General features: G+C 41.2%; 1 protein-coding gene across 5 annotated transcripts in view; it reads right to left on the reverse strand.

The window, feature by feature from the left end:
* MYO1B (myosin IB) overlaps positions 1-22,603 on the reverse strand; it is a 179,622-nt gene that overhangs the window by 87,317 nt on the left and 69,702 nt on the right. For all 5 annotated transcript variants that reach the window (XM_025848374.2, XM_073881058.1, XM_025848392.2 and 2 more), the window contains exon 4: positions 3,217-3,311. In XM_025848374.2, coding sequence (XP_025704159.1) covers positions 3,217-3,311 — 95 coding nt within the window. The remainder of the gene's footprint in view (positions 1-3,216; positions 3,312-22,603) is intronic.

A 22,603-nucleotide genomic window follows, 5' to 3' on the forward strand; every position in this document is an offset into this window, starting at 1 on the left:
GATGTAAAAATAGGCAAAGGACTTGAATAGGTATTTTTCCAAATAAGACAATGAAATGGCTAACAGATAGCTGAGGATGTGCTCCACATCATCAGGGAAATGCAATCCCAAATAACAACCTGGTACTTGTTAGCGTGGCTATTATCAAGAAAAGCAAGAGAGAACAAGTGCTGGAGAAAACGTGGTGAAAAGGAAAGCCCTGTGCACTGTTGGTGGGAATGTAAATTGGTACGACCACCATGGAGGACAATACAGAGGTTCCTCAAAAACTCACAAACTTCCAGTGATGGGATTGGTGTGCTCATCTCACTCTCACTCATTCTCTGTCTCTATCTCTAGCTCTCCCACGTGCAACACAGATAGAAGGTTTTCACCAGGAACCAAATCAGCAAGCACTTTGATCTTGGGACTCCCCAGCCTCCAGGACTATGAGAAATAAATATCTGTTGTTTAAGCCACCCAGTCGATGGTATTTTGTTAAATCAGGCTGAACTGACTAAGACAAGTAGGGCCTCTAGAGCTTTATATATCTACCTGTGTTCAAAATCCCAGCTCTGTCACTTTCTCACTGGGAAGTTTGGACAAGTTAGTTAACCTTTCTGTGGCTCAGTTTCCCCATGATAAAAACGGGGGTAAGAAGAATACTTAAGGCATGTAATATGCTAAATCACAATGCCCAGCACAATGTGTACTTATGTAGGGTAGCTACTGTTCTTACCCAATGGCACAACAGTGGTTCTACGGGAGGGAACAGAATCAGAATTTGTCAGTTTCACAAGCGGCTTTAACAATGGTCTAAAATTTATAAAAATAAATAAAAGAGTCTACATTTAAGCTTACAATAACTTTGATGGACAATACTAGATTGAGCATATCTGACCTAACAGAAGTGGACTCAAAAAACCTACAATATCTTGCTTGATGAAAAGACCGGTATGATTCCATACATGTGTTATATTAACAGAAGCCTGGTAGCCATATTAAAAGGGGGAAATAGTTCCACTATAACCAAGACCAAACTTGAAGTATTTATTTTGTCTATCTCTCTTCTTGGAATGTAGTTTTGTGAAGCGTATAGACAAAATGGAATTATTCCAGAATAAGAGGACCATGATAGTGAGGGATTGGAGAATGAGATTTAATCCTCCTATTATATGCTCTTAAAAGCACCTCGTACTTTTGCTTCACTACACTTAACATTTTGTATATAAACTATATTATACATGCATACATACAATATATGTATATGTGTATATTTAGTACATATACTATGTACATGTATATAAAACAGAGCTATTGTCTATCTCCTCCACTAGTTTACAAATTCTATAAGGACAAGGATGGTGTCTGGCTCACCAATGTCTCACTAGTACTTAGCAAGTACCTTTCACCTTATTAGTATTCCTACTGGTACTCAAAAATTATTTCCCGGGGGCTCATGGGTGGCTCAGCCGGTAGAGTGGCTGAATTGGTTTTGGCTCAGGTCATGGTCTCGCGGTCCTGGGACTGGGCCCCATGTCGGGAAGTCTGCTTGAGGATTCTCTCCTTCTGCCCCTCCCTACCTCTCTAAAATAAATAAATAAATCTTAGAAAAAAATTATTTCCTGGATGAATAAATAAATGAATGTGCATTACATGGGAAATTTTTGAAGACAAGGGATGTGTAGCCCTAGGGAAACACGATGGACAACTTCAAATAACTGAGTGACTGCCCCATAGAAAAGAAAGTACACTAACTGGATAAGGTTCCAGACTGCAGAGGTAAGATCACTAGGCAGAGGCAGAATTCAGTTCTAGGTAAGAAAGAACTTATGTTAGCTGAACCTGTATGGCAAATGTAGCAGTCGGCTTTCCAAAGCAGTGAGCCCTCCATCACCACAAAAGAAGGGAGTCTGGCTGTTCTACGGGAAGGACCCTACAGTAGGCAGTGTACAACTACAATCCCTTCCAATGATATGAGACTATGCTTTCTGTTACTTCCCATTCTTTTTTTTTTTTTTTAAGATTTTATTTATTTATTTGAGAGAGAGCAAGTGAGCACAAACACGTGGTGGGGCAGAGGGAGAGGGAGAAGCAGACTCCCTGATGAGCATGGAGCCCGACACTGGGCTCAATCCCAGGACTACAGGATCATGACCTGAGCCAAAAGCCAAAGGCAGACACTTAACCAACTGAGCCACTCAGGTGACCCTGTTACTTTCCGTTCTTACAGGTCAGTCAATAAGACTTCAAAGGCACAAATTTTAGGAGGGGCTTACGAACAAAATATCCATTTCGGTCAGATGACTGAAATAACCATGGGCAATTTTCTTCTCTTAATAATCAGAGACTCAAAGTATGCCAATCTGATCACTTAATAGCCAAGCAAAGTAGAAATGTTTAAATCCCTTTTTAGCAAACTAGTAGAATCATCAGAGTCCTGTGTGTAAAACAAGAACATTTTACAGATAAAATGGCTGTGAAAATATCATCTCCCTCCCCTCATCATCCTCCTTCAGGGACTTATCAGTTCCATCAAAGAAACTCACTGACGACAGTGGTTGTAACCTGCCCAAGTCTGGACTCACAGAGCACAGCTCTTCTAAATTTTTTCCAGGTTAGCTGGGCGTCATGTGTAAAATCATTTTTTCACTCAAAAGCATCATCAATCACACGAATTGTTTTTATTAAAAGCACAATTAAAAAAAGCATAATCTCTCCATTCAAGAGCCTGTGTTATGGGAAGGTTGCTAGCCTATCTAAAAACATATAGAAAAATCTCAATTCCTTAGGCTTCAAAGTCTTTAGAGTAACATTAAGCATTTTTCTTGTATATTCTCTCCTCACTCTTTAGCAGAGGTAAGATGTACCTGTGGCCTCTCAAAGCCCAAACAATTTGTTATTCATCAAAGAAGTAGTAAGACCTCACAGGTCTGGGGCCTTGGAGGAAAGATAAAAGACCTTGAAAGTAGATCTGGAATCCAGAAACAGACTCCCATACTGGTTGAAATCGCTTTGGGTGACAGTTACTCGTTTCTTCATGTGAGAGATGTTAAGTCCTTCCCAGAGGAACATCCCATGATCTTAATCAGCAGCCTCCTGCAAAGGAGCCATCACGGTGCCCCCCCCCCCCCATGCAGCTTCATGCTGATGAGCCCCGCCCTCTGCTCGATCATCATCTGTGCTGCATTTACCTTCTAGGGAGGAGAAAGGAAGGTTGTCCAGGGCTGGCCTTACCTGTTTTTCCTGCTCCGCTCTCCCCAGTAATGAGAATACATTGGTCCTTATCTTGATCTCTTAGGGATCTGTATGCTTCATCTGACAGGGCAAAGCTGCAGGGGATAATGGGAGAAAAGTCCTTAAAATTCAGCTCATTATCATGTGTTTATCAGATGCAACCACAGGCTCTTTAAAGGACACTCATATACTTTAGATAGGAAGCTGAGACATCAGATTTTATTTCCTTCAAATTCTTAAAGGAAAAAACAAACACATCCATCCTTGTGGCCCATGTTACCTTTTCCTTCGAATTCTCTAGTAAACAAAATGGTACCAACTTACTGTACTCTGAAGATTTGCTTTATTTAACCCACATGTGATACTTAAGGTTCATTGTATTAAAATCTGGACAATTCAGAGAACCAAGGAGAAAATGTCACGTCACATGCCCAAAACTGGACGATGTAGAGGCTTTCAGGACAATACACTCGTTTCAAAACAAGAAAAAATTTTTTTCAAACATTAGAAAAACGCTACCAAATACCAAATAGTTGGTATTAGCATCATTAAGCTAAAGATAGAACTACTGCCTTCCCAGACACGTAAGTGAAGTTAACCACCCACCCGAGGCCAGAGGTATCACGCGTCTGCCAGGGGTCTTGTCCAGTCCCAGGCCCTCAAGCTCCTCATTGTGCCCTGTGATGACAAAGGGCCCCCTATCGAGACCAAGTCAGTCCTCAGGTTTATCCTCCCTGCCTCGAAATCTACAAACAAGGTAAAATGTGCCCCCTCTAGCTAACTGAAAAATAATTTTGACAATATGGTACTGTGTTTAAAATAGGTAAAGTCTGTCTTCTAATTCATTTATCAGCGAGTACTTATCGAGAGTCTACCTTGTGTAAAGAACATGCTGGAAATGTAAAGACAAGTTAGACTTAACCCTGTCTCAGGAATGCTCAGTCAAAAGCAGGGGAGAGAGAGAGAAACAGAAAACAGCAACCCAGCAAGTGAAAAGCAATGAGAAAGATATGTGCAAACGTTGCAGAACAAGACAGAGGCCTCAGGGGATGGGGAATGGAGCTGCACAATCTTCAGGGGTAGAAAAACCAGTCCTCAAGAATATAGTAGCAAGACTAAGGGCTTTTAGGCCCTCACTTTGGCTTTTCTTGAGAAAGTGTGTCGTACCATTAATACTGACAATTTACTGAGCACATTCGATGTGCCAGATGAGGCGCTCACATATTCACAATCAGATTTGACCCTTAAAACAGCTCTATGAAGTAAATGTTAGCCTCCTTAAAGAAAAATGATCCAACTCAGACTGAGGCGTGACTTGATGTGTGTGATTCCTTTCCCAGGAAAGTTGTAACTTGCACCCAGAAATACCACGTACCACATTCTTCCCCTCTTGTCACATCCTCCTAGGACTATTTGTGATCTTATCTTCCAGCTGGACTGCGGCGGGGCCCTCAAAGAGCGACCATGAGCCTTATTCTTAAACCGTGATTTCAATGAATCCAATGCCTTGCCCATAAGTATACTCTAAATGCATTTGCCGAATCAATGTATGAATAAGAAAAAAAAAAGAGAAAAGAACGGAAATATCTGGCACAAGGGACTTTTTTTGAGTAGCAGGTGGCTATAGCCTGTTTCTGTGACCAGTGCACGGTGATCTCCTTCTGCCCGGCAAGGTCTTAACTCACCCCTCAAATCCCTCTCAGCCATTCCCTATCTAACCAGCACCTTGCTCACCCCCCAAGACCAATCAGCAGCCTTCTGTCATGTTCTCTGATGCCCCCAGGTGAAAACAGGCATGCTCCCGTGTGCACCACTACATACCAGGGAAAGTGAAAAACACAGGGACTGTGGGAGGAGAAGACACCCTGGGTAGGATTCTCTAGGCCCCAGACCCACAGCTTACCACCTGCCTGACCTTGAGCAAGTCACTCACCCTGGCCAAAGAGCAGTTTCTTCACGTACAAATTGGAGAATGGAGCCACATACTTTAGCTTAGAAGGCTATATAAAAGCTCTTTAAGTGTTGTCCTAAAGTCCTAAATAAACGTGTGAAATCTTTGTGTTACAATTAGTTATGTACACATCTTCTTACCCCTTATCAGAAGGTAAGCTCCTCTAGGGCACAGCCTTTCTAATTAATCTCCGTGCCATCCTGCACAGTTATAAACAGAAGACACCACCAATACCAAATATGAAAGAATGAACGAGTGAATTCTCTCCAAATATTAACAAAGTCACTACTGGAGTGAGTCCCATAGAATGGTAATCAGGAAATTCATTTCTTCTCATGACCTTCCTGCAAGAGAGAAAAGCAGTGCTTCCATTTCTTGTCAGTCTCCCTCCCTTTCCTGTTCCTCACACCTCCAGACGACAGTGCAGAGATGATACTATCATTATGCTCCTTGGCAAGAAATGCAGGGAAACACATCACAGCAACTACAAGTGAACTTTTCCAAATCCATACGCACTGACTCCATGGGTTAACATACACCTCTCCTATGCTCCTAAGACTGCAAGTTAGTTTTATATACTACACCATTCACAGATCCCAAATGATGCAACATTACTGCTAACATGAATAACGATATAGGATTGTGTGTGCGCATGTGCATGTGTATGCCGCGCGTGCACGCACACGCACACACACACACACACACACACACACACACACACACACGAGGCTTTAGAAGATCAACAAGGGACCCTGCCATGCGTTTCTTTCACATCAAAACACTTAGGTTTTTTTTCTTGTCTGTCCAGACAGAAATACTTAACTGCTGTCCACCCCCCAGACTGGGCTTGATTCATCTAACAGAGTATATTTTCATATAAGATAAAGGCAAAAAGGGATAGTTATTCTTTCAAGACTCTAGACAGCCACTGAGTTCAAAGTGTCTCGAAAATACACCAACTGAGGTACATAAGCACGGGAAAAACTGGCTTGGGCTACTGACACACCCATCCCCAGCACAGTACACCTGTGATCATACACTTACGACGTATAAACTCAGATCGTGACTTGATTTATTTAAAACGATGACCAACGGGGGCAGGCCATGAAGGACACAAGCCCTGCTCCTGGTCTCGTTCTTCTTTTCTCTGGCAACATCGGCACGGACCCAGCACCAGGGCCAACATTTATAACTATAAACTGAAACCACACGCCAGTCCTCCAAACCACTCTGGAATTAAGGAACCTAAATAAATCTTTACAGAAGTTTTGAGTTCAAAACGCTTGCGATCCATATGCTTCACATTATTTTGTGAGCACGTCAGCATTGTTAGTCACCACACGCAGAAATGAACGGTTTATTCTGATGTGAGGACGACAGCGTCAGCGGCCAGCATGGGTTTTATGCCCCGCCACATCAAGGGCACAGTTTCATCCACGTCTTCTGTCCTCTATCTAGTTGAGCTCTAAGAATAGAGACGGCCTGACACTTGGAAGCCAGTCTCCCTTTCATTTCCAGGTCAGCTACACAGCTGTTCTGTTCGTGGAGAGCCAAACTTTCCCCAACACCAAGGATGCTCACTGCGCATTCACAAACGGCTCTATCTACCACTTTTCGGTTTTAGGACTTTGGTTTGGGGCTCATCCGTTATTTCCCATCAGGGCGGAATTTTGGGTTGCATGTTCAAAATTATCTAGAAGGTATTTGCGTTCCTCCCCCATCGTCTTTCTGTTCAGAATGTTAATCTCCACAGCAGTTCTGCTTTCATGGTCATCAAAGGTGATGGCAGGGCTTCTTTACCCAAAACTCCATGCTCTCCACCCTGCAGTCTCCTTTCTAAGTTTATTTCATCTACAATGCAAAGCAGGAAAGATGTCACAGCAAAAACATCACCGCCACCACCTAAAGCTTATGTGCTTCCCAGCAGACCTCTAGTTTTCACTCTCTCTCGATCTCCCATAATGAGTTGCTTGAGATCTTTCCCTACAGCAGGCTAATCCATTTTAGTTAGTCATCTCCCATGAGCCAGAGTTTAACAGAACAAAATTTGTCTCAGGAAACTTTCCTGAATTTAGGTAACTGTTTCTACTGATTTGTTTCATGACATTTTCTTCAAAAACCTCAAAATGGTACTGCCTTTCATTCAATCCTGAATTCTAGAATATTTTTGAATCACACTAGGAAAATTCTGCTTCTCACTTTAATCCTCTTAGGATAGCCAGTCTCAAAATTCTCATCTACAATTGAGATCTACAAACGTCCACTATTGCTTTTCTTTCTAGCTCTGGCTCAGCCCTAAAAACTAGGTTTTTCTAAAATTACATAACACACACACACACACACACACACACACACACACACACACACAAAGTATTTTTGAAAAAATTCCTAAACTCCAAGTGTTCTACCAATTTCTAAGTTCATCTGAACCTAATCAAGGGCTGAGAGAGTCCCCAAGAAGGACAGAGAAGAGAAGGAAAAGAAGAAAGGGAATTATGTGTGGTGTGTTTTGCATGGAAACCATGAGGATTGTTTATTTGCCTGCTTATTTTTGAGGAGAGGCACAATGTTGGCCTTTCTTGTAAAACACTATTGCAGGTATCTGTACATCAATCATTGCCTCATATTCCTAAGTCAGAAAATGTTCACCCACTTGAAAATATTACCTTGTTGAATTAGTATTATGCTCTACCACCAGACATTCACCGTGTAATATCTGAAGGGAAAACTTCAGGTAAGTAAGAAACTATAACTTTTTATTCTGGAAAGCTTTATTACATTCTGTCCTATGCTGGCATAAACATGGTAAATTAACACATTTTCACAATACAGTTATGCCCTCGAGCCACATTATTGGTAAGCAGTTCTCACAATCCAAGCCTCAGAACAACAGAAGATGGACAACAAAAATAAGCCTCTCCTCAAAATAAACATCAATGGGCAAAATGTTTGCTACGAAGCAAAAAGGAAAGAATATGAAAACAAACATAAAGAACAGGATTGGGGGAAGAGGGATGGTAAATGACCTACATGGCTGCAAGATTCCTTTATTTTACAATAAAGTAGGACAATATTAACTCAATAATGGTCCTGAAAAGTATATTATAATACCTGGAACAACAACTAAAATAATAACACAAAGAGCACAAAATAACTAAAAAATTAAAATGAATTCTTAAAAAAAATTTTTTTTTTCAAATAATCCCCCAAAAAAAGGCCAGAAAAGAAGAAAAAACACAGAGGGGACAAACAGAAAATAAATTATTAAATGGTAGACTTAAATTCAACCATACTGATAACTACATTAAATGTGAATGGACAAAAATACTCCAATTAAAAGACAGAGGATGTTAGAATGCTGCCCATAGGAGCCACATTTAAAATATGAAGACATAGATAGGCTGAAAGAAAATAAGATGAAAAAAGATATACTAGGCCAAAATGATTGGTTAAGAAAAAAATGACACTGTACTTTTTTAAAAATACATTTAAATTCGAAGAGTTGCCATGTAAGAGGGACACTATGTGGTAACACGGCATATGGCGTAGAGCAAATGAGACTTCGTTATCTTAAAAAATGAGCTACAATCATTTTTGAATAATTTTATCAATGCTTAATTTTCTAAATTCATAGACATTTGTATATCCTAAACATAAGTAGCCACACTGATTTCTTTGGGCTACATAATTTTTTTTTTAAGATTTTATTTATTTATTTGACAGAGAGAGACACAGTGAGAGAGGAACACAAGCAGGGGGAGTGGGAGAGGGAGAGGCGGGCTTCCCGCCGAGCAGGGAGCCCGATGCGGGGCTCGATTCCAGAACCCTGGGATCATGACCTGAGCTGAAGGCAGACACTTAACCGACTAAGCCACCCAGATGCCCCGATTTGGCTACATAATTGAAAAGGGTTTGTTTCTATTAGCTACAAAACAGAAATAATCTCATCAGGGATGAATCATTTTAAGATGACATCTGTTCTGAAGTGACAAAAGTAAAGCATCATATAAAGCTCAAAAGTCAGGCTTTAAAATAGGTATGACAAATAGGCACAAAAAGTTTCTTCTTCCTTTAGAATTACATTGGTTTTTGAAAAATAGACTCCCACACAGTATTTTTGTGAAATTCCATAGACTGCCTGAGTCAACCTCAATGTACACCCAGCCTCTCATTATTTCTTAATGGGTCACTCAAAAATATTTTTAATCTTTAACAATCAAATGTAACCACCAAGGTGACAAAAATCACAGTATTTGAATGTTTTGTATATATAAAATTGTTCATTTGTGTTATAATGTTTTTTTAATTTTTATTGTTATGTTAATCACCATATATTACATCATTTGTTTTGGTGTAGTGTTCCATGATTCATTGTTTGTTCATAACACCCAGTGCTCCATGCAGAACGTGCCCTCTTTAATACCCATCACCAGGCTAACCCATCCCCCTACCCTCCTCCCCTCTAGAACCCTCAGTTTGTTTTTCAGAGTCCATCATCTCTCCTGGTTCGTCTCCCCCTCTGACTTACTCCCCTTCATTCTTCCTCTCCTGCTATCTTCTTCTTTTTCTTTTTTCTTAAAATATGTTGCGTTATTTGTTTCAGAGGTACAGATCTGTGATTCAACAGTCTTGCACAATTCACAGCACTCACCGTAGCACATACCCTCCCCAATGTCTATCACCCAGCCACCTCATCCCTCCCACCCCCGACCACTCCAGCAACCCTCAGTTTGTTCCTGAGATTAAGAATTCTTCATATCAGTGAGGTCATATGATACATGTCTTTCTCTGACTGACTTATTTCACTCAGCATAACACCCTCCAGTTCCATCCACGTCGTTGCAAATGGCAAGATCTCATTCCTTTTGATGGCTGCATAATGTGTTATAATGTTTTAAGGAACAACAGAAATCCCTGTGTAGTTGGACAAGAAATTCTTCTTAGAATTTATAAAGCTCTATTTCAAATGTTCACATGCTAATTATGGAATATAATCCAAAATAAACAGCAAAGAGCACTTAAGAGGTAATCTTTCAAGATTTTAGAAATCTTATTTATAATCCTTTTGTGATGAAGAAGCTTCGGGGGATACCCAAATTCTTCTGACCCTATGTGCCTAACCATTATCAAAATCACAAGGGGGTGTCCCACATGTACCCCATCCAGGGCCAGCCAGCCAAGAGTCACTTCTTCTAGACAGTGCTACCAAGGGGGACTAGGCCAAAGGGTGACACTTTTTCAAAGGTAGACTGCAAAAGCCAGGTACTGGAGACATGTATTAGGAAGAGACAAGAGGTTTAGAGAGACTAAATTATGCCAGGAAGGAAAAGGACTGGACTCAAGATATGAAAGCAGTGAGGAGGAAACATCTGTTTTCAGGGCCTGGAAGCCGCTCTTTGGAATTTAGCACAAATCCCTCGCAGTGCTCAGGACTTCCTCCTGAAAATGGTGCCCAGAGCATGAGATGCCACAGGGGGAAAGCCCTCCAGTGGCGCAGCATCCTGCTTGGGGTTTGGCAAGCATCCAGAAGCAAAGAGGCTGATTCCGCGTCATCAGTGTCTGCTGCTGCAGGGCCTTATCTCACAATTTAATGAAGAATGAATGGCTTCTACCATTCAAGATCTAATCAATCCCCTAATAAGTAAAATGAGGAGTGTGTGGAGGATGAAGACCATCCACAAGACCAGGGTTCCCAGGGAGTTCACAAGCACCCATGAGAGAAGAGACATCGTACTCACGGTGTGGGTTCTGAGGACGATGATTAGGAAAATCTGTCCTCTAGAAGCTTAACATCTAACAGGAAAGACACTGAAGTCCCCCAAAATGGAGGTGGGAGAAGGTAATTAACACATCAGCAATCTCCTAAAGACATTCAGAAAAGGAAAAAATTACTTATTGAGAAAGGTATGTCATGGAAAGCTGCAAAACTCCATGGCATACGCAAGGACAGAGGCTGGGAGGACAGAGATGGCAAGGAGGAAATTATGTTATTTCCCCTGTCCAGAAATTAACAAAACACACCTGATTTGGAGGAAAGAACAAAGAGACAATTGGGCTCTCAATTCAAATTCAGTAAGCCCTTTAAGTATTTTTAGTATCCCTTTTAACAAAAGAATACTAACAATCACCCGACTTTTATCACCCGATTCTCATAAAAATAATTACACACTTATAATCTATAAGAATAGCCTTTCCTGCTCAAGGTAAACACAATTTAAACAAATTCCCAACACAACTGTTTCTAAGCTTTTTGGAAAAACAGATTATTTCAACTAATTTCGTAGTCCGTTTTTATGACTTTATTACAGGCAACCAAATCCTGGAAGAACTTCTCCCAAGAGAAGTTATTCCAAAGACCTTCCTAATTACCCTTGGGACTTCATGTTTTATTCATTAAAGTAAACGGAATGATTTCAAATTCTCAAGATGCTGATTTTCCAGATAGATGTTCCTTACTGAGTTAAAGCCCGAAGATATGCCACTTCCTACATCACTCTGTGTGCCTTTTTGTCTAGCTTGGCACAGATACTCTGATCTAAGGTATCTCACACCGACATCCCAAAGAGTTAAGCCTGTTCAGTAAAGTGAACCTTTCAGGTTTACGATATTTAAATAGAGCCCGTTATCATTTAACCTGGATAGCCCCTCAGCGCCTGCTGTGCACCCAGGATACAATGAGGCTGAGCTCCAGCCTTCCTCCAGTAGAAGCAAGAGACACAGGGGATGCTTGTCCACAACCGAAGACGCTGTGCTGGGGGCCTGACTCGGCACCACGTACCGAAGAAGTGCAGAGAAATCTGGCTGCACTTATCACAGAAGGCATCGGATGGAGATAGCATCAGAATGGGAACCCCAAGTACACATTGCTTTGGTTTATTTATTTTTTTTTTAATGCACAGAGGAGAGGGAGTGGGCAGTAGTGGAAGGCTGGTCCCAACTTCTTCCAGCTCTGGTCTGTGCTTCCAGTCTACGGAGGTGTACGGGGAAGGCTTGTACAGCACCATGTTCCATGTCTGAAATGGAGCAGGCCCTGGATAAAGGACCAAAAGGCCAGCGGGGGCTAAGTCTGCATGGTTACCTTCTAGAATCAAGGTCACAAATCAATTCACATTCGGGGACTCGAGATCTGCCACCATTTCATAGAGTGGATGCGAAATTCAATGAAATCAACAAATTTGAACGGGATGCCTGGTAATAAGTAGACAGATGCACATACACACGCAGACCACGGTGTATATGTAATGGAGCATCTGGGTTTGCATACATTATTACGGAGAAAGGGAACTGAGTAAAGGGGAGGCGGAGGAGGAGGGAGGAAGAGGAAGAAGACGACTTCGGTTATTAGCTCAACACACATCATGATACCATAAGAGAGGAAACATTTTGGAAATAGTTTAAAGAGAATTCAGTATTCATTTATTCAGTAAGAGCATTCTATGTGTCCGGCAGAGGAATACAAATGACATCATCCCTACCCCCACACACTCCGTGTAGAGAGATCACGTACCATCTAACCAGCTATTAATCTAGTCATGTGAGGACCAGTCATTTGGTCTACGTGGCTTACTTAAAAACAACAACGAAACTCTTCCCTGAGGCATGAGGGAAGACTGGTACCAGGAAAAAAAATTTTTGAATTAAAATTTTGCTTGACTCTTTAATCCAGGTACCCAATAGCTTTCAAATCCACCCCTTCGTCTCCTCCCCACTACCGGTTTTTTTATTGCCTTAGACAAGTTCCTCATTTCTGGCCTGAGCTTCAGTACCTCTTAAAGGATATATACATATGTATCCTTTATCTCCGACAAGACATTTTCACAAGCCGTCTTGATACAAGACCGTCAAAACACAATGTCATTTATAAACCCTGACTCTTTCTCCATCCCTAATCCTGACCTCCCTACAGCCAGTTTGACTTCTTGCTTTTGTTTGTTTCTGTAACAAAGTTTATTAAAGCCTGCTTCTGTAAAGAAAAATTTGTGAAAGCTCAAAGCAAGGCTATAGAGTCCCATCTTCCAAAACCAGGGTTCTACGGAATACTCTCAATTTTAAGTATCACACACTTATATTGTTCAGGCATCAGAGAGAAGTGTTAGATACGTGTTCGAGGATTTCCTAGGAGTCCGGACTGAACTGAAGTGATCCTAGTGGCCCATAGGCTCCCTACCCTCCCACACCCCCAGGGTTTTAATATGGGGTTTAAAATCTATTCAAATGAAGTTTGCAAATGCAGGACATATATAAAATGCAGAAACCTTTCCTCTTGATTTCCATAAGGAAAACAAATGAGTCCATTATTACACAGCCAAATCTTTGTCTTGATTAAAAAAAAACCCAGTGATTGGGGCACCTGGGTGGCACACTTGGTTAAGGGTCCGCCTCTTGGTTTCGGCTCAGGTCATGATCTCAGGGTCCTGAGATTGAGCCTGCTTTGGGCTCTGCGCTCAGCAGGGAGTCTGCTTAAGAGTCTCTCCTTCTGCCCCTCCCCTGCTTGTGCTCCATCTCTCTCTCTCTCTCTCTCCCACCCTCCCTCCCTAAAATAAACAAACAAATAAATCTTAAAAAAAAAGAAAAAACCTCAGTGATTGAAGGGGGGAAATCAGAGGACCACAAATCAGACCATGAAGATAGAACCCCTCCCCCCCCCTTGCAACCCAAAATGTAGGCTCTGGGCTTGGGATGACTGATAGTCCTGAGAAAACCCAGCTTGGTGAACAAAGGATGACTACTCTTTACTGGGTGTGTTTTGCAGGTGGTTCTACTCCCACTCCCTCCCTTACCCCTGGTTCTGGTCCTCACCCAAGGGAAAGGACTCCATGATAAGGTAAGGAAGGCTCAAGATGCCAGGAGGTCTGTTCTGCACAGTAGTTACTGTTTTTTACATGTTGTTTGTTTCTTTTAATGTTAAAATGTTTGCCTTTTTAAAATGACTTCAAAGTGGCCACATAAGAATGGTTAAACCAAAAATACCATATGCCACTCAGCCCGCAGTCTGGCTTCCCTGCAACCCTCCTCCTTCTAAAATGTGAATGGGTCATTCCCTCCTTGACAAGCTTCCCTGGCTCTCCACCACCACGGCAGAGCATAATCCAGCACTTTCGCAGGAAATGATGGAACAGCAACGTTTCTGCTGCAAGAAGATTCAATGTTGATCCAGAGAAAGTGCCCTGACACTCCCAAAGGGGTCTGATACAACTCCTGTACCGTTCCATCCTACCACAGCACAGCTCCAAGGTGACCTCAAAGAGCACTCAAACGTCTGCTTTCAAGTACTTTAAGCCATGTCGCTCTGTCGGCAAGGTGGCCAAAAGAAAATGGCTGCACTGACAGGTCACACACACAGATTACATATTTATGTGAGAGAAAGAAATATTCGGATCTGCAAACAGGCAGGTAGTATTTATCACCAGATGTCGGCATCTGATAAAGGCATGGTCCTTAGAGACCAAACTTTGAGAAACTAAGAACAAAGTCCTGAAAGCCAGCCAACAACCTTCCCACATCAGCAGGGTAGGGGTGAGAGAGCCCGGATGAGAATCGACGATGTCTAAGGCACTCTGGATACAAACACTGGGTCCTTGAGACCTATGCATAGCGCCGGTGGATGTTTTTAGTACAGAATTATAAGCTCAAGACAAGCTTCTATCTTCAATGCAAAATCTTGAACTTAAAAACTTCATGTGTCTCTCGACTGGTTCCTGCTTACCTCAAGAGGTAAAGATAAGGCAGGTCCTCACATAGAATCCAGTCTCTAGGAGCTTTGTTTCTCATGGGTGGGCTACACGTAAAAAGCAAGCAAGGCTCTTTCCAGGAGCGGGTCTAGCTCTCTCTCCTGGTTCATCTCCCTATCGGTTCCCCCCCCCCTGCTCCACTGCCCCCACTAAATACCCTCTTCCCTTGGAAGCCCTCCCTGGGTGATTCCCCTTGCTCCAGGAGCTCCCTGCCTGTAAACCTATAAAATCCCCTTTATATATCTATTATATCCCTAGCATATGGTGTTTTAATTTTTGGACTTTTTTTTATTACAGTTTCTCTCCCTTGAGAGCAGGAATTATGACTCACCATCTCCATGCCTGACATATAGTATATGCTCAGAATAAATTTCTGTAATGTAATGAATCCTAACAGTCTTTTCTCCTGCTCATGCAAGAAATTGACAAAATTAATTTATGACGTTTTCAAAGTCTGTGTTTGCTTACCAACTATTTATTTAAAAAAAAAAAAACTAATGGAGGCGAAACCCAAAGAAATGTTACTGAAGTATGCATATGTAAGTGCACATTCATATCTTTACAAGAAAGAGCTCCATGGATTTGAAATACTCAAAGAAGAAAGTTAAAGACGGATGGGATTCTACTTTACACTTGCTCGCTGAAATGTTTCATTTAGGTTATGTCTTGGTATTCAGCAATTCTCTCTAATGCTGGTCTGTAAACATTCTATTTGAAGACACAGGCAAATGATCACCTAAAATCTTCTGGCTTAGAGAGGCAAAGTGTGATTATATTTGTACTAGTAACACTCCAGATCCTTGCTAGTTCCTAAACTAAGAGGCAGAAGCCAATTAGTCATTTCCAGGACCAGCTGCTGAGAACAGCCTGCTCCTACCCTTCCCTTCCTAGAGACCCACCTTATATGACCTCTCTTCTCCAAAAGAGTTTTACAGGCACTTTTCTAGGTTCCCCTTGAGCAAATTATCCTGTTTATCCTTAATCTCCTTCCAGAGTTTGGTAGCCACTAGCTACGGAGTGCCTACAATTCGCCAGGAACTGGCCTGGCAGCAGAGGGTGTAAAAATGAAAATGAGACTGTCTCTGCTCTTCAGACTCTCAAGTTCAAGCCTCTCCCTCCACCATGGCCTTTTAAGAGTCACACTCATCACAGACCCCTTCTCCGCCTGGAACAAAAAACCTCCGCCCTGGAAGAAGGCAGAGAGTTCATGTCCCGCAATTTATGTTCTTCAGGACAGATTTTCTGCACCAAGAAAATCACTGGGACTTGCAGAGGTGGGGCACTCAACATTTTTGTCAGATGAATAAACCAATAAATCTTCAAAAACTCCTCGCACATTAAATATTCATAACTCAAACGGGTAAAAACACTGCCTAGAAAGCCTGTGGCAACGGCCCTCTGCCCCTTTCCCTGGGTCTTTCTCGCCCCTGAGATCTAGCATGCTACTGAATCCAACCGATTTAGTGACAGGCCCTAGAATCATGCCCAGTTACCCTCCCTGGAGCTTTCTATATGCCAATAGTAGGCTTAGTGGCAGAAAAGGAAATCTACAATGTTTGGAACAAAGGTGTGTTTCTCAGGAGGTTTCAGAACTGTGAACATTTATTGGAGGAGGATTTCCCTGCAATCTATATAAAACAGTCATTCGAACAGGGAATCCTGATTCCCTAAAGATACTTTCTGGTTCCTAACCTTAGTGCTAAGGTTTACAAAAAGAAAACACACACACGTGCATGCACATATATAACTGCTCTCCCCTAGTGTGTGTACGTCAAAACCTTGCTGACGGAGAAAATACCCAAGTCTGCAATCGGTCCCCAGGTGGGTGATGGGCCTGAAGACTGGGGCCATGCCCCTGCCCTACGCAATTGCCTAATCACCATCACAAACTAGTGCCAGTCTACAGAATTTTCTATTTCTCTCGTCCTATGGGCCCACATCTCTACAGAGAGGAGGGGGCCATCGATTCAAACAAGTCTCGGTTTGTTGCGTCAATTTTCATAAAATGATAACAGCCCCATCTATTACTCAATAGGTTTAAAATTAAGACTCTGGGAGCTCCTGGGTGGCTCAGTTGGTTAAGCATCTGCCTTCGGCCCGGGTCATGATCCCGGGGTCCTGAGATTGAGTCCCGCACTGGGCTCCTTGTGTAGCAGGGAGTCTGGTTCTCCCTCTGCCTGCCACTCCCCCTGCTTGTGTGCTCACTCTCTCTGACAAATAAATTTTTAAAAATCACATAAATCCTTAAAAAAAAATTAAGGCTCTGTCTTTTCTGGACAACAGAAAGTGAATACTCTGGGACTCTTCCAGAGAATACAACCTCGAAATGTCTGCAGAACACCTTTAATTCAAAGTCCAGTTATGAGGAAACAGAAACCAAATAAAGGGAACACATAAAACTGTCACAGAAGTATATCACCGGAAGGAGAAAGTGCAATCTCCCTGTTCCTTGCATTCCTGAATCAACTCAAACCACCAATAAGCCAGGCCCTTGTACTCGTGGTTCTTAACCTTAGATGCATGTTGGAGCACCTCAGGCACTGAAGCCTTGTTCCTTGGTGCCCCACAATTCCACAGATTCTGGTCAAATTCTGCAGTGGTCCTAGTGAGCATCCTAGAATGACAACCACTGCCTTTCGTGTCCTGTGGACTTCCTCTTCCTCACCATGCTCTGGGTGCTATGTCCTCTTTAGTGGCTTAGCTTAGCTTCCAGTGAAGCACCATAAGAAGCAGCTATATAAAATTCACCACCCTATTTTCTGCAGGGAAATTTTGAGAGGTGTTGTTCAAGATGACATTCTTCACATCCTCAGTCTCAGAAGAGAAATTTATTTTAAATCTGACTGGTAAGGAGAACTTTACTTCTCTTGAGCAAGTCAAGTGCTTTGATCTTATGTGCAAAAATAATTTTGTAACTGATCATATTTTCCTTTTGATTTTCACTACCAGGAAATGAAAATCCAAGTTCAATAACCATACAGGACATCATGGTATTAACTTTTGCTTGGGTCCCATTTACTTTGTTTCCTTTACTCTACTTTAAAAAAGCTAGTCATTTTATAATATTGGCTATAAATTAGCAAGCTGTCCCCAGTCAATTTTCAGTGTGGGGAGGGGATATAATAACTAGCTCCCAGTCACATTCCTCACACATTTCTGAACTATAAAAAGCCAAATGATGCAATTAGTATAACTAAAATCCATGTAAAAGGTAACAGCTCTTCTTTGGGTTTTGTTTGTTTGGTGGGGGGAGATGATACATTGATGGATGGATAGATATGTAGTTAGGTAGACAGACAGGTAGATAAATCTGCTTCAAAATATATGCGCCCCCTTATAAGCACAGCTAAGAAAGGTAATTTCTCAGAAATTTTTCATTTATTCACTTAAAACTCTGACATTCAAAATTATTACAAGTCTTCAGTGTCAAGCAGAATAAATTATAGCAACATTCAGTCGACAGAAACTTCAAAGGGCTTTTGCCCTGCCACATGCTATGGAAACAGGAATTCTGAATGCATGACTGTTGACATGGATTTTGTATCTACTGAAATTATTTGCACATTCCTAATTTTGTGTTTTATACCCAATTCCCTCACCCAACCACCTCAAACTTCCTCAATTTTTCTGCAAAAATCCAATATTCTTCTCCTTTCTCGCAAATTCCAAGAGGACTCTTGCCTTATATGCTTTTGTGGAGATACTAAAAAGGAAGCATATGCTTATGAGAATGTATTGATCCATTCACTGAGATCTCCAATGTAAATAAACCAACTCTCAGCCACTGATAACTCAAAAACAGTTAAGACTTATTTCTTGAGAGTTCTCTCTAAAAAGAGAATTGGAAAACATTTGCCTTTTTTTAATGCAAATAAGGCCTCTCAGTTACATCTCCAAGTTACTAGAAGAGTCTCTGTCACAAGTGACAGAGTTGACAATGAAGGGCAAAACCAAGCTTCAAATCTAGATTTGTTAGTAATCTTTGATTACTCGAATGTAGACCATCACCTCTTGTTAAGAAACTCCATAGAATGAAATGGCCCCACATACGCCCCATTAACTATTCTATACAACTGAAGCAAACGCTTCATTCACTAATGTTAAAAACAATTTCTAATGATCTGTTTTCCTAAAATATACCATGCATTTCTCAAAAAAGAGAATCATATACCCATAGAATTTTACATTTGAAAGGAACCCTAGAATTAAATATTTCCCATTCATAAATTCTTTGTTGACATCCACAACTCAAATACCACAAATAATTGTACTGACAGTGCAAGTTAATTTGTGAATATTTAGCTATAATATTCTCAGGATACACTCAAACCTCATACTTGAATAACTTTATTATTTTCCGTTGTCCATTATGAATATTTAAAGGAGTCGTTTCCTGTATTTTAAAATTATATTAGACCATCTGAAACTCCACCCTCCTCTCTTTTCCTTTGCTTGCAGCAGTCACTAAATATCAAGCTAAGACAAAGTCCTTAAAATTTGGCTTCATCTTTTGAGATGAATTCCTGGAACATGAGATATTTTTTAACATGTGATTAAGGTTTATTGGATCTAGTTAAATGATCCTACAGACCGTCTGCCATGGACCAGCCGCTGTTATGAGCACCAGGAATACACTGAACGTTTACGGCGTGAGGTGCAGGGGGGAGGCAGGCGATAAAGAAGATACGTCAAGTACAGTTTGCCGGAAGGTGGCGAGAAGAGAAATAAAGCAGGCGGGAGGAAGAGTGAGTGCCGGGACGGGGCAGGAAAGGGGGGCAGGCTGCGACCCTGAGAAAGGATACAATGAGAAGGTGACATCTGAGCAAAGACTTGAAGGAGGTGAGGAAGAAGGACATGTGGAGATGACAGATAGATAGAGGCACACAGACAGGGTGGGCAGATGACGGATAGACACACACACACGCGCAGGCTGAGGGGCTAGGACACTCCAAGCAGAGAGAACAGTTAAGTACAAAGCTCCCAACATCCAAGTGTGCATCCGGCTTAACAGTTCAACAGAACCCTCTTCTAATTATCCAGGCTACTTCAGTACTCTCTTTAATGCCTTCAAAGAGCTGACTGGCAATGATTTTTAACCATACCTTTGGGTACACTGACCTACAAATATTAATAGTGACAATGAGCGGGACACTTCATTTGGCACTCTTGTACCATTCAAAGACAACAGAAGATTTAGTCTATTCCCAGAAGGAGACACTGTAGTGTAGGTAAAACACAATATGTACACATAAGATAACCCGCTTTTTAATAAAGGCGTAGAGATAGATAAACGGGAGCCTGCTTTTTATATTTAATAAAACTATTTACAAAAACAGGGATATGTTTCCAGATTAAGAGAATTCAAGAAAAGTATATAAAGGATATACTTCAAATATTTTTGCAAGGGGCACCTGGGTGGCTCCGGTCATTAAGCGTCTGCCTTCAGCTCAGGTCATGGTCCCAGGGTCCTGGGATCGAGCCCTGCATCGGGCTCCCTGCTCCACGGGAAGCCTGCTTCTCCCTCTCCCACTCCCCCTGCTTGTGTTCCCTCTCTCACTGTCTTTCTCTGTCAAATAAATAAAATCTTTAAAAATATATATATATATATTTGCAAGTACTTGATCAGGACCACTATTAACAAGAGAATGACTGCTATAAACTTGAGAGTAAAATTCAGAAGCAACATATTATCTACATTATCTAAGATGAAAATACAGAGTGACATTATATTAGGGGTGAAAAGGTGGGTTTTGGTTTTCCCACCATGAAAATTAAGATTATTGCCTTAAAGTTAAAATTTGTTGTTCAGAAATAGTATCAAAATTCTTCTCTAATCATTTCTAAAATTTTAATACTTCTTCACCTTCCATCTTTGACTGCATCCGTATTTGGAAAAAGAAATTAACTACAGTTGTCCTTAAGCACTGCTTAAACTCCCCAATGTGGGGGAAATTCAGTTTTATTTATTCACCACCCATCTGGGAAGAGTTGAATCCAAAAACATTAACATTGCACTGGCTTAAATTTCAAAACTGGTTAGAACTATTCTGCCACAATTCCCAGTAGATGAATACGTAAATTAATATAGACGAGGTCAGCATCAAATTTTCTAAAACTCCCAGTAAACATTGGTTCCAAGAAAATCAGTAATATGGGAGTTGCACCAAAGAGAGATATATTGCCACAAACTATCAAAGCATTTAAACACATCTTCAAATATTCACATATAACTACTGTAAACAAGAACAATGAAATGTGACACGACTAAAAACCTTTGCTCATAATAAACCAATAAGCGACTAGCCTCTATGCCAAACAGGAATGTGAAGAAAAAAAGAAACAGAAACATGAAAAATGAGTAAACAGTTGTACTTTTTTTTAAAAAAAGATTTTATTTATTTATTTGAGAGAGAGAGAGAGAGAGAGCATGCATGAGTGGGGAGGAGGGGCAAAGGGAGAGGGAGAAGCAGACACAGGCCTCCATTCCAGGACCCAAAGATCATGACCTGAGCTGAAAGGCCGATGCTTAACCGAATGAGCCACCCAGGCACCCCAGACAGTTTTACTTTTATAATTTGAAGTGCATTCACCCCACAATGAGTGTAGAGATAACTTAAAAAGTAAATAAAAAATTAAAGATTAAAAAAAGAAAAAATCTTTAATAAAATTAAAATGCATTCAAATAAGATTAAAGTGGAAATATGAAAATGTACTGTGATTACAGTCACGACGAGGAAAAAATATTTGAAAGTACTTTAAGAGGACCTGTTTTCTTTTGAAATTATATTACTGACCTCGTGTTTAAATTCATGCAGAGGCGTACTTTACACAGTACGGACGATCCCAGCAAACGGGAAGCCCTGCCACATATTTACTAAATCCCAGCACTTATTCCCCTCCTCAGGCACACAGGGGAAGCATGTATTTCCCAGCTGCCTCTGCAGTTAGGTTGAGCTCACGTGACCACACACCGACCAGAGAATAAGGCCTGACCATGCTCTCTCTTCACCTACCACAGCAAACCCTAAAAGCCACGTGTTGCAGCTATTACAATTACGAGATAGAAGCCGCTTGGGTATGTGTCACCACTTGGAGGACAGCCTCTGAGGAAATCCATCTGATCCTCATTAGACTGTACCATCGGTGAGAAACAAACCTTCAGGTGTCATATCTTGAGATGTAAAAGTTTGTTACCCAAGCATAACCTACCTTAGTCAGCCTATAATTCTGATTTTCACTTGGACAGCCAGAAATGTTGTTAGCAACCAGCACAGAATTGCTGAAGGTTAAAAATAAGTATTTCCTGAGTAACCTAACTTGTACTGAACACCAGGCCTCCAAAGTGAGGTCTGGGACCAGGGCATGCTCAAGATGAACCACTGGAGTATGGATATAAAATGTCAGAACTTCTATTTTTATGTCTTTATTCATCTTTGTCCCCTTATAAAACGTACTTGTGTATGTTTTATAAGGTACATAGTACAGTGGTATTACATGAAGTTAACTATATATAACCACACATACTGGATGGATTTTAAGACCACCGATCTTAAGGGAACAAAAAGAGTACAATGTATACTCTCTGTTCAAAAGATGCTTCCTCTTGCATAAATCCAATCCATAAGTAGGAAACAATTAATGAAATATATAAGATAGCACCCAATACCATGCCATATAATCGTGACATAATGCATGCTATGGAAAA

The sequence above is a fragment of the Callorhinus ursinus genome, unplaced genomic scaffold (genome assembly GCF_003265705.2).
Source record: "Callorhinus ursinus isolate GAN/ISIS: 27379988/994484 unplaced genomic scaffold, GSC_fseal_2.0 scaffold2, whole genome shotgun sequence".
Lineage (NCBI taxonomy): Eukaryota > Metazoa > Chordata > Mammalia > Carnivora > Otariidae > Callorhinus > Callorhinus ursinus.